General features: G+C 45.3%; 1 protein-coding gene across 1 annotated transcript in view; it reads right to left on the bottom strand.

Annotated features, from left to right (window-relative positions):
• Positions 1-12,635, bottom strand: part of LOC135394538 (Krueppel-like factor 12) — a 334,317-nt gene that overhangs the window by 274,283 nt on the left and 47,399 nt on the right. Inside the window, exon 2 of the mRNA XM_064625320.1 lies at positions 2,446-2,541. Within this exon, the coding sequence (XP_064481390.1) occupies positions 2,446-2,478 (33 nt within the window). The 5' untranslated portion in view covers positions 2,479-2,541. The remainder of the gene's footprint in view (positions 1-2,445; positions 2,542-12,635) is intronic.

Raw genomic sequence — 12,635 nt, forward strand, 5'->3', positions numbered from 1 at the left:
CTACCAGTTACCTTCATTCTAGGTGGGGTTTGGTACAGCGATGGCCAGGAATTCTTTTTCTATGGATTATCCCTCTAACACTCAATACATCGGCGACGTCCTGCAGAACTGCAGATCAAGCAATAGAACCCAATCTCTCTTTCTTCCCCCCCCCTCCCCCCCGCACCGAATGTGTGAAACGCATCAGCCAAAAAAAAGCATATCTAGTTTGATATTACTTCCTGGAATTGTGTAATCCCTCACGTATAATCTTTTTATGTTCTGAAACGGGGTCCAAATCTTTAGCCGCAACGCCATCGTCATCGATAGCAAAACACATACCACCGCCTATATTTCTGTTGTTGTGAGCTTCTGTCATACATCAGTAGATTACACGCCGCGGAACAGCTTGTCGCTGAATTATTTCTCCCATTTCGCCGACGACGCAACGTTCCAACCCGCTTCAACGCTACTCGTGCGCATTCGATTCAATCAAACATTCCCTCGTGTCACGTGAAGAAACAAAATATAAATAAGGGCAACAAAAAGCAACAGAAATTCCTCTGCTCACTCCTTGAGTCAATTCCAGAAGCTCTTTTCACCAGACGTTGACTGATTGACAAACCGAAGCAGATCAACGAGGGCGCGTTTGATGGACCAATCCGGAAGGGGCTCGCACTCAAATGTTGCCGACATAAAAGAAGAACCGCCGCTACCCTCGAATAAAACACAATAAACTCGCCTCAGTCCACACCGCGTTCCATCTGTCTGTTTATGCAGCTTCTTCTTTTTCGTCATATGACGTGCGTTACTTCGTAATGCCGAGTGCGGAACGACAATAAAAGATACGTGGGTAATAAATCATGGTTGCTCGATGCAGAAGAGATTTGTCTGGAGCAATGGCAATGAATCATTACGTAACGTCCGCAACGAAGAGAATTGAGTTCTCTCAATGGCGCTTACAGGGCGACCTGAGGGCGTGAAGGGGTCGACATGGTGTCGGCTAGACTAGATTGAACAAATTGAGTTATCTCTCGCGAATCAAGGGGCGAATATACGTGATGAGGTAGAAATTGGCCTCCTTCTTGACCCTCCATGGTCAGCGTGAATCAGTGTGCTTTCTTCCCGCGGCCCAGTTGTACAGAGTATATCCTCACCAAAAAAAGTCGTTGTCGGGTGAGAATGTGAGTCAATGAAAACACAATTAATGGAAACGAAAACTTCGGGCATATTTCGCGGTTTTAAAGGGGCACGCACATCAGCGTTCGCCTCATCTAGATATACGCCCCTTGTTAAAATGAAAAGAAGAAAAAAATGCTGGGGACATTTTTTGTCACTATGTCTCCCGTTCCTCGACAGCACCAATCTTGTTGGTCTGGTGTTACTATACGTTCCTCTTGGCTTGGTGCTGACGTCTCCAACTGGTGCTCATAATTGATCCAGAATTTGGGTGAAGCGTTAGAAACGTTATGTCAACGAGCCGCTCAATTCAGGAAAGAAATACTCAGTTTGGGGCGAGTATCCAAGTTATGGTTCAAATCGCCTCCAAGACCAAGCCTCACGGATCAAGTGGAGGCGGTGGCTGCTGGACACGACATTTCAATGGAACCCAGGACATTGCGGCATACCTGGGCATGATGCGGCTCATGCTGCCGCACGCAGAGCACATCAGAAGCGCATGTCACGACTCATTTATTACAGCAAGTCCGACGCTAGGGCCACGTTGACTGCTTTGTGTCGCCAACTGGCTGAGGCACAATGGTTCTCTGGCCTCGCTGCTACACCGCGTTGACCCGGAGCTTGCCTCTACTTTCCCGACATCGTTCCCTAGGCCGTTTGCGTCAGCTTACCACCGGCTGCGCCTCAATGTGCCCTATACAGCCGACGTCTTCTTCACAAGCTTAGAAAGGCGGATTCACCTAACTGTGGCACGTATGGGACTGTTGAGGACACTGAACACATCTTATTATCCTGTCCACGGTATCAGCAGCACAGACTGTCTCTACAAGTTTGTTTAGCTTGGCTAGATGGCAGACCCTTCGATGTTGTTAAGTTTCTGGGCCCTTGGACAACCGACCACCAGTTCCATGCCACGCGGGCATTTGTGCGATTTTGCGCAGACTCCATGTTGGTAGACACAGTGTGACTGACAGTGTGTGTGGACAGTGTGTGTGAGTGACTGACTCAGTGTCTTTGTCACTCATTGTTCTTATTGTAGTTAGCCATTTTTGTTTTTTCTAAGTGACCTGGAGTAGCCGGCTCTCGTAATGACTGTCTGTTTCTCCGTTTTTTTTTTTTTTCTTTTCTTATCAACTCAACTCAACTCGCCTCCATTCGCTGAGCCGAAGTCCCACTAGGAGCTACCCGGAGTCCCACGACAGCACGTTCGTGCGACGTCGACTGGCCCACATTATCGCGTATGTCGCGTCCAAACATAGCATCTAATAACTTTTCGAAAAAACTCACCAGATGCCGAGATGAGTCCAACGTGTCCAGCATCACTCGGCCCTACAGGTATCACAGCTCAATGTTGCTGATCGTCTCCACGTGAACAGTAATGCACTGCAGGGACACAAGGTGATCGTGAATACATATTCAAATTCAATCACATGACTCATTAGGAAAGCGTGTAATTAGCGAAGCATGTCCAGTCATTCCCCTCTCCCTGCAATAATATCCAGCAAATTATGGGACAAACACGCCATGCCATCATCGTAATGTATTCCTTGTTTGTTTGTTTTTTGTTTTTTTTTATTTAGTTATTTATTTTTTTTGCTCTATGCTGGATACAGCAGAGGAAAGTGAAGAAAGCAACCAGCGTCCAGAATAGAAGCCTTCTTTAATATTCACAAGCCTTCATGTCGTAGTCAGCATTTCTTCAGGTGAAATGAAGAAATGTAGGCTACTACATGAAAGCTTGTGAATATTAAAGAAGGCTTCACTGTTGGATTTCCTGCGCTCCATGCTGGTTTGGATGGTTACTTCGGATGAAAGTTCATTGTGCAAAGATGGTCTAAATCATTGTGTCAAGCTAGTAGAATTTTGACTGGGGTATGTTTTATCCATGACTGGTTACGAATTCTGACTGGTTTTTCCGAGCTACCTTTGTCACTGACCAGGTCGCCCAGAAGGAGGACACAGCTCAAGTGTCTTTGAACATTAACTCCTTCTGCGCTGCAATTAATCTTATCTATGATTGTTCACGCAGAGTATGAACGCTGCTCTCATTTCTTGACATCATTAATACGAAGCAATTTTGCAAAAGCCCTAATTAGCCCTACTATGACCGGTAATGCGTGATCAAGTGTAAAAGTCTAATCACGCCTCTTTACGCGCTGCAAACACGGAGGACTGCGTTAGAGACTTCTGGGAAAATGTAATACCAAACTAATGTCATTAATCGATTAAAGCCTCGACCTATCTCCATCTTGTCTCCACTTGTGAAAATTTTTGAAATTACTTTTGTTCGAAGAAAAAATATTCCCTGCCCAACACGGGTTTATAAGTAACAGATCGGTTGAGACCAGACTTGTGCCCGTTACTCGAAAAAAGTAATTGATTACCGTTACCGTTACTAAAGTAAAGTACTAAAGTAAAAAAGTAATTGATTATCATTACCAATTACTCTACTTCACATGTAATTGAGTAACGAGTAGAAAAGTAACGCGTTACTTCGGTCGTTACTCTGCAATCACGCAAATTATAACCGTCTTTGTTGTGCCTCAGAAAAAAAAGGAAAAGAAAAAGGTTCAACAGCGGAACAGCTGAAGTAACAAGACAAACAAAAACACGTAGACAAGGAGATCTGTACGTCTACTGTATTTATCGCCCGGGAAAACGTTGACGCGATTGTGGAAGAGGATTGCGTGGAATTTCCCCATGACTCCAAAGCTTCAGGTGCCATCACACACTGGTATAGGAAGAGATTAGGGAGGGATTACAGAACGTAATTACAATTACAGTGTTATTACATCCTCCGCTTGCTGTAGTAGAACAGCCCGGCACCAGGGGTTTGACTTCGGGCAGGACATCTGAAAGATAAGCTAATCTCTGCCGGAAAAGTAATCAAATACTGAGTAATCGATTACTCAGAAAAGTAATTGATTACTCGAAAAATTACTTTGACAGTAAAGTAACTGATTACTCGAAAAATTACTCAAAAAAGTAATTTATTACTTTACTTTACGCAATTACTAGTAACGCGTTACGCACAAGTCTGGTTGAGACTAATTTGGTATAATTTGGTATAAATACTTTGGTAATTTTGACAAATTTGGTATAAATACTTTGATTTAACAAAAGCTTTTGATTCTGTTATTCATAACTTGTTGCTGTACAAACTGAAACTCTTGGCCATTTCTAGTCGACTTCATGGGTTATTATTGAGCTCTAGTATCAAATCGTATAAACTACTCGTACGTTCGCGTGAATGGTGCTCTTGGAATGGCATACTTATCCTCGTCAGGTATTCTTCAAGGGTCGATTCTCTGACCTCGACTCCTCTTCAATCTGCTTATCCATTATCTTTATCATATCAGGTGCTCATGGGTTTTGCAGTGTGCTGACGTTATACAGATTTTTCGTAGAATTGGTTCTACTCCTGATTGTGTACTCCTTCAGGATGATATCTGCTCTGTTCCAAAACAGTTAATATGAACCACATACGAATTAACCTTAAGAAGACCATACAATGACCCTTACACGTAAGGTAATTGATTGTTGCCAAGTGTCAGCATACTATAAATGACTGCGACAGTGTGAAGGTTGACTGTATACACGTGACCTCGCCGTCTAAGTCACCAAATCGCACAAAATTATCATCATTTTGGCTATATTCTTGGTGCAAGCTACCGCATGCTCGGCATTCTCCGTCGTGTTATCGCTGATTTTAAGGATCCAGACTTTACCTTACGACGAAACTTGAATTTGCTTCCGTTTCTTGGAAGTTGGAACTCAATTTCCGCAACCAATAGCGAAAAAATCGAACGAGTACTGAAGCGTTTTGTTAGGATATTTTACGATAGATATAATGCTGTATAATGTATTATGACTATCATACTTTATTGGACATGTTGAATCGCAGCACCCTGAATTTTAGTAGAGCAACACGCGGTATACTTTTCCGTTATAAGTGCCTACATGGTATACAAATATGAGTGTGTTACCTCTTAGGATCTCTTGCGGATTGCTTTTCCTTTTCAGCATATTCGGAGATCTGCTGCTCTTGATGTCAGCATTAGTGTTGGAAATTTCAGGACGAATCCCGGGACGGGATTTAGGGACCGAGACCAAGACAGCGTCCTTACACAGCCTTTGAGTAATAACTGTAATCCTGCGTGTGTTTCGCGTTTCCCGCCTCGGCGCTCTATCTCTCCATGTCAATCAAAACGTTCCTCATAGCTTAATGGTTTACATTATTTTTAATACGCGACGCTTATTGAAAAATTGACTTTTTCATTTTCTCCTCAAGTAATGGGCTTAATTTTATTCGCGGCATAAGCTCCAACTTCCAAAACTGAACGACTGAAGTACCAAAACCTGGCAAGCACTCTCTCTCTTGGGTACTCTCTGATACCCCCCTCATGACTGTCAGCACAACGATTAGTGAAGGAGCTGTCTTTTTCTGTATTTCTTAATTTTCTGTGTCGCTGTTTCTGCAGCTTACTTTGTGTTTGTTTCTGTTTGTTTTTGGGAATAGCAAGCATACATGATGGCTAACCTTTCCCTTCCTTTCTTTTCTATCAGCATTAAACATATTCCCCCCCCCCCCCCCGGTAAGCAAAAAGAAGAGAATGCGCATGGATCACAATGTTAAAGAAAACTAGCTTTCGAAACTCCATACCGTTTATTTGCCTAGCGAGATGTTTTCAAGGAGATGCTTGTGGAGACCTTTCTAAGCGGCTATCAGTAATTTCCCACGCCCCCTGAACTTAACGTTCAAGTCCGTCTTCAGCACGCACGACGTAAAACCATACGCTGGTGGAATCCCCTGGCTTCTGCGGAAAGTCGCTACACACTCATTTATTCTCATATCTCACATGTAATGCTTCGCGTGTAATAGGGTAGTGTGTACTGCTCTCTAGCGGTGAATCACCCCATGTCATAGTCACGATTTATTTGTTGTTGTTGTTGTTGCTGTTCGCTACACCATTTCGTTTCTCTCTTCATCGTAGAAACTAAACCGACACCTTCGATTCCCAGCAATTCTTTTTTCTTCTTCTTCTTCTTCTTTGTGCTGTTGTTCACGTGCACTCCCCTAAACAAGCAGTTCGACGGCGCCGGTACCCCTCAAAAGAGCAAAGCAATGCACGGAGGTCCGGCACCCATGTCACAGGCGTCAACAATCAAAGCCCGCTCCCCGGCACCGAATACGGGTAAAGAAGGGCTACAAATTAAGCAACTCGTTATAGTTGCACAGTTGCTCCTTTCGTTTGTGCTCTGCTTTTGTGTATGCACCATCACCAACGCCTTGGCTGGGCACTTAAAATATTCATAATAAAGTAACAAAGTCATGGCATTACTAATGCGATCCTAAGCCTGGCAAAGTAATGAGTATGGAATGCGTTTCTTTCAACTCAACTCAGCTCAACTCTTTCCAAAATTGTAGTGAGTATTGGTAATGTATTACAAAATAAAAGTAATTCCCACCTCTGCTCTTCTTCACATCTTCATTTCTTGCACATCTCCGTATTTTTCTTTTTTCGATCGAATCAGAATTCTGTTTGAATCAGAAGAACAGATACTGATGGAAATATCGGGTTATTCCCCGGTTGTAATCGGTTTTATCTTCGTTTTGTTTGTTTGTTTGTTTGTTTGCTTTTGGGAATAGCAAGCCCACATCATGGCTAACCTTTCCCTCCTGTTTTCTCTTTCGGTTTCTCTCTTTTTTTTAGCTCTATCAGCATTAAACATATCCTCCCCCCCCCCCCCTTCCGACCTGAGACTTCAAAAAGAGACTTTCTTCAAACCACTTTCACCGGATCGCTGGATTTTCCGCTTTTCGACGTCTCTTTCCCTTTTAGTTCCTTCATTTGTTGTAACGCGAGTCTTCCAGTAGCCAGTTCCCACCTTGCGAAGTATACAAGCGTCCCCATTCCTTTTCCTCTGTTGATTCATTCGTCATTTCCTTCGGACTCGGCAATCTCCAGCGGACTAACTCTAAACAAAAGAAACACGCGGAGTCGTTTACGATGTGACTTGAGTATTCGTCCGTTCGGCCCCATGCACACGGTTCGCACTCGAAAAAAATAAAAAACAAATCAATAAATAAAAAACTTCATAACGAATGACGTCGTTTTGACTATGCTCCGACAGGCTCCGAAACATGCTCCAAACCAAACGTAAATCATAATGATGTCCTCCTGATTCCTCATTTGTTCAAAATCGGAAGTGTATGCTTTCTTCGTCAAAATGGCCATTGCGGTTTCGTTTCAAATACACTTTATACGCGCTTAGATCCTCCTTGCAACCAGATGTTGTTCTACTAGAAACGAAAGCTGTCAACCAAGACGCCCACGAACAAGCGCACTGCAATGTAAGAAACGGTTTCAAGTTTCGCACGACACATCACATTCACTTTCCTTTTTCCAAAGCCATCGTCCGAGCCCAGCTCGAGGACGGAAGCCCATATACAACTAATGAGAGAACATAATTGATTGATTGATTGAAGCTAACGTCATTAGCGACGCAACGTAACGAGAAGATCCCATTAAAGGGAAAAGATAAGCAAATGAGAAGACACGTAGTACGGGCAGCGCAAGAATAAAAACATAATGACCGCGGAATTGGCTATCACAGTGCGACCACGCCCAGCGTTTTCACTGCCTCTTAGATATAGGCCGTGTGAATACGCATTCCCGGACCTAATATTGAACTCTCAACAAGTCCACGGCCGCTTCAGGGGAAAGCAACAGGGAAGGAAATGCATGCCCACGTTTCTGTCGATGGAATTTTGCACGATATACGAGCAAGAATGGGTTGCAGTGCGGTGGGGGACAGATTTTGTACGATGGCAGAAGAAAAGCGTTGGTGCTTCCTTTGTATAGAAGATGGATTGGTGAATGGACAACGGAAGTATGCTGCTAAATGACACAAAAGCGGACAAAGTTGCGTTTGTGTCGCCCATATTTGTTGGCCTGCCTCGGTTAGTTCTTGTTGTTTACGTTATATCATGTTCTTGTCAGGACCCGTTAAATGGACAATCCGTAAGGGGACACCAGTTTGGGCACGTTGGCTGTGTGTCGTGTAAGCGGACGTGTTTGAAGATCCCCTGTCTTGTTCAAGCCCTGTCAGCATCATACTGCACTATTGATGAACTTTGAGTTTTTTTACTGCACTGATGAGTCAGGGCACAGAACCCCATATTTCGCACTAAGGCTTCTCTGCTTACCGATTGATTTGACCACGAAGCAACTGTGGTTATGAGCGGCGTACAGACATGGACAGACGGAGAGAGGACAGCAGTAAGGAGTGGAAGATAGGGGTGCTAATATGCATCCTGGACCGACTTTAGGGTGACTGTGTCGGCATCCGTCTGGAATGTCTGCCGGAAAACCCGGGGAAAACCTCAGACAGCAGAGCCGGTGGTAGAATTCGAACCGCGAACCTCCCTGTCTTTAGCACGACCTTGGCTACCACCAAGACCGGATGTTTTTATCCACTGGGTCATTGATTGATTGACTGATTGTTTATCGGTCGTCAGCAGTAATACCTACAAAGCAATGCTAGGACAAGCCCGTTACGCAGTCCCATAGATGACGACGCTAACACTGGTTTCTCTAATTTGCAAAACTAGTATGGATCTCCGGAGAAATCTGGAAATCAGGCAGGGAATGTGGGAACATTCGGCTCCGTATTCTACCCTACTGTACCGCCTGACATCTACTTTGGTACTGACATCTACATGGGTCCACAGGTTTTCACAATAGCCATCCACAGTGTCACGAGTATCAGAGCAAGGAAATAAACCGTGCCTTTCGTCATGAACAGCGTATATCAATAAGAAAAGTGCAACTATTAACTAACTGATTAGTCGAGATATAAGCTACGCGCATGGCACCTAGACGCCTCTCGGCACATCAGTACACAACCCCATGTGTCTCCACTTTATTCCACTCCCATAGCATCTCCACCAGCGTAGCGTCCGATCAGCATACAAACAACCAGGAGGGTCATGCGTATAATACATCCGCCACCAGTCTGTCACCTTGCGTTCATTCCCACGCTCGAAGAAAAGGCTGAAGAAGAAAGCCTCTGTCGTCTGTACACTAATTGTCCTCGTTGCGACAGCCGCACCCCCTCTTGTTTTTCACTCTTCCGTTGTGTGTGCATTTACACCGGCATGCCCTGGCAATACACAAGGGGGCGTGCGAACGCAGTGATGCGTGCTGGAGGAAAGTGTATCGATTATGGCTTCTTGGCTCGCTGTCTTGTCGTCAAACTTCCGCAGGTGGAGTTCGGACGGAAGTGCCGGGATGATTCATTCTGATTAAGCGACGTTGCTGTGACCAACCTCGTGTTGTTAATGGTCATTTATGTTCGGTACTATGGAGGGTGGGAAAGGTTGCACGGGGGTTGTGTTCATGCTCAGCCATGGGAAATTTTCGGAATGAAATGCAAGCACCCAGATACCTGTATTGTAAGCTCAAGTTCGTACAAAAGACACGCAGGCGAAGGCGGGCGACGCAGGATGATCTCGACTTGCGAGAACTATGTTTGATAGGAATTGTCAACAACCGTGAGTAAAGACGATGCTTAGTGTTTCAGAAGCGCTACTTCACTGGCTCCGGTTGAAGAACAACAGCAGATGATGATGATGACATAAGGTGCTTCACCGCATGCAGGAAGTATACGGAACCTTACCCTATTATATGTGGGTTGTTACATAGGTGAGATGGGAATCAAATGGTTAAGTTAATGGCACATTAGCAAGTGCGTTTCTTCGTTAAATTGTTGACCGCAACCTCACCAATATGTTCAAAGTGGGGCGCGAGAGCAGACACGTCATAACGATGCCGTGGTGTGTTTCACCGCCTCTGTTGCGGCACCCAGCCCCATTACATGTTGGATATTATGTGGATGAGATCACCACCACCCCCCACACACACATGACAGGTGAGGCGCATGGAGCACGAGATTCATCGGTTGCGTTGTAATTTACTTACCCTCTTCCTCTCTCTCTCAAACGGGCCAACAATGCGCTCTCATTGGTCTCCGCAAAACTATTTCCCCAATCATAGCAGGAGATCGTTTGAAGGGGCCATTCGAAGCCCTCTGCGTGTTGTCGCACTTCTTGAGAAGGAGAGGGAAGGCGTATGCACTGCGGTTTCTTTCGCTCATAAATCATGAACAACGCAACGGATGAGTCCCGTTCCTTTTGGGTTGACGTCAAGGTAACGGAATCTTCCATTTCACTGGGGATTTTTTTTTCTCGCTTTAGTGCCCTTTAAAGGACGTGACGTAACATTTAAGAGTGCGCCAATGACGACCGTGCTTCGGCGGCAGTAGCTATAGTGGCTACGGTGATGGCATTCCACGCCGAGGCTGGGAGATGACCTGGGTTCGAATCCGTGCGCCGGCTGCGTCGTCTGAGTGTTTTCCCTATGGTTTCCTCAGTCGCTTTAAGACAAATGTCGGCACAGTTCCCTGTGAAGTCGGCCCAGGACGCATGATTCCCCTTGCGATAGTCGTGACGTTGCCCGCCATAGCCGACTACGGCAAGCAGTTCCATCATCACCACCACCACCACTAGGCAAGGTCCCTTTATCAAGGTGGTGTCGGTTCTACGCGCAACAATGGCTGCCTACAAATATCGCTTCGTTTCAACCGACAAGTCAAGAAGTGACAGTCCTCATAGCCCCTGGTCAACAACAACAACATATATATTCTGATGATGAAGGGGGGAGGTTTTCCACTCTAGGAGTGGAATGCTACCCCATAGCTAGGGGGTCTAATATCAGTGGTGACAATGATGAGTGATGACGATGAGAGATGACGGGAATGATCGGAGCGGCGATGGCGATGCTGAACGTGATCGGAATGTCCGAGAGCGCTGCTGGGCCCCTGGTCAAGTGTTCACAGGTGCCTATGCAGTTTCACTCTTCAGCACATGACAAACCTTCATCCTTGTTTCCCCGACCACGCAGGACAGGGACCTTACGCCACTACCCTGTTGTATGTTATGTGTTATACACCGCCGGTTATGTGACTATGTTACGCTCTGCAACTGTTTTGAAAGTGAAATATTAGCGAGTCTTGTCGGCCAACCACAGTCGACAAAAAATCTTGTAGCAGGCGGACGACTCAATGTAGAGGACATATTATTGGATGTATTGATTTTAGCTATATCTTTCTAGCGCTTAATGAGGTTAGAATTCTCGTTTGCGGTTGTTTTATGTTCAAGAATTCGTTGCTTTGTGTAATGAGGCAACTGGGGGGGGGGGGAATATGTTTAATGCAAAGTAAGAAGGAAAGGGAAAGGTTAGCCACGGTGTGGGCTTGCTATTCCCTAATGCTTTCAAGCAAACAGAAGAAAACAGCTGGGGTACAGAAAATTATCAAAAAATACAGAAGTAACAGCTCCTTCACTAATCGTTGCGCATCAGAGAATGCCCAGGAGTTTAGATTCCCGAAGGAATCGTGTCAGCGCAGACGTGACTTCAGCGTGCTGGGTAGGGCCAAGTAGCACCGCGAGGGAAAGCTCTCGGTAGCCTAGATGAGCAAGGCGGCGCCGGAGACTCGATCGGTGGACTTCGTACCGCTGGCAGGCAATGAGAATGTGTGGCACATCGGCTTCTACGTTGCACGGCAACTGGGACGCCACAGTGGTCGGTGCGTACCCGCAACATTGGGAGTATGCGGGCACACTACCAACTGATCCACCAAAGTTGGTACGTCTTTATTTAGTGAGTGATCAAAAATGTGGATGAAGTAAGAAATGTCATTTTTTCTTTCTTTTCTTTTTTCTTTTTTTAATGAGGTCTGTGCAAGCGTTTCTTCAGCCCAAGCGAAAATCTAGCCTCATCAAGCACTAGAAATCATTGAACTCTACTAGGCTTGATATATATTTCAAGTAAACTGAGAAATTCCTCGCTGTGCTCCGCGGTTTTAAAAATGTATGAAGTATCCTATAGGCATGAGGCTGATGGACGCCGCGCCCCCTTAACACGCACTAAAATATGATTGTCTTAAGAAAAGCACACACGGCAGATCGCAAGCAGCAACTCAGAATAAGTAATGCGGCTAAGAACTAGACAACAACAGCAAACAAAAGGCCCCCGTAAGCAAGGTTCTATTCGTATACTTACCACGTCATTAAGGAAAGACCCAACAGCTGCTTACTACTGGTGCTCCCACATGTACACTACACGGGGTCACGAGCTGACATTTCATTAAGACGTACTATGGGGAAAAGACGCGTAAAAACGACGGCTATTAACTTTGGCTAACTTTGCCGACACTTCATAAACTGCGCGTACAATCAGCCCCCCTAGCTTGATGGCTTTCATATACGCATTGTGCTTCTCGGGCTCAAACTGTCTGTCCTCGCTTGGGGTGACAATAGCGTAGAAGATTACGATGAGAGTATACTACGACGGCAAACTGTGAGGGTGGGAAAATTCCGGTAACTTTATGGCCCGACGAGCATCCTTTGATGA

This window comes from Ornithodoros turicata, chromosome 5 (genome assembly GCF_037126465.1).
Source record: "Ornithodoros turicata isolate Travis chromosome 5, ASM3712646v1, whole genome shotgun sequence".
Taxonomy (NCBI): domain Eukaryota; kingdom Metazoa; phylum Arthropoda; class Arachnida; order Ixodida; family Argasidae; genus Ornithodoros; species Ornithodoros turicata.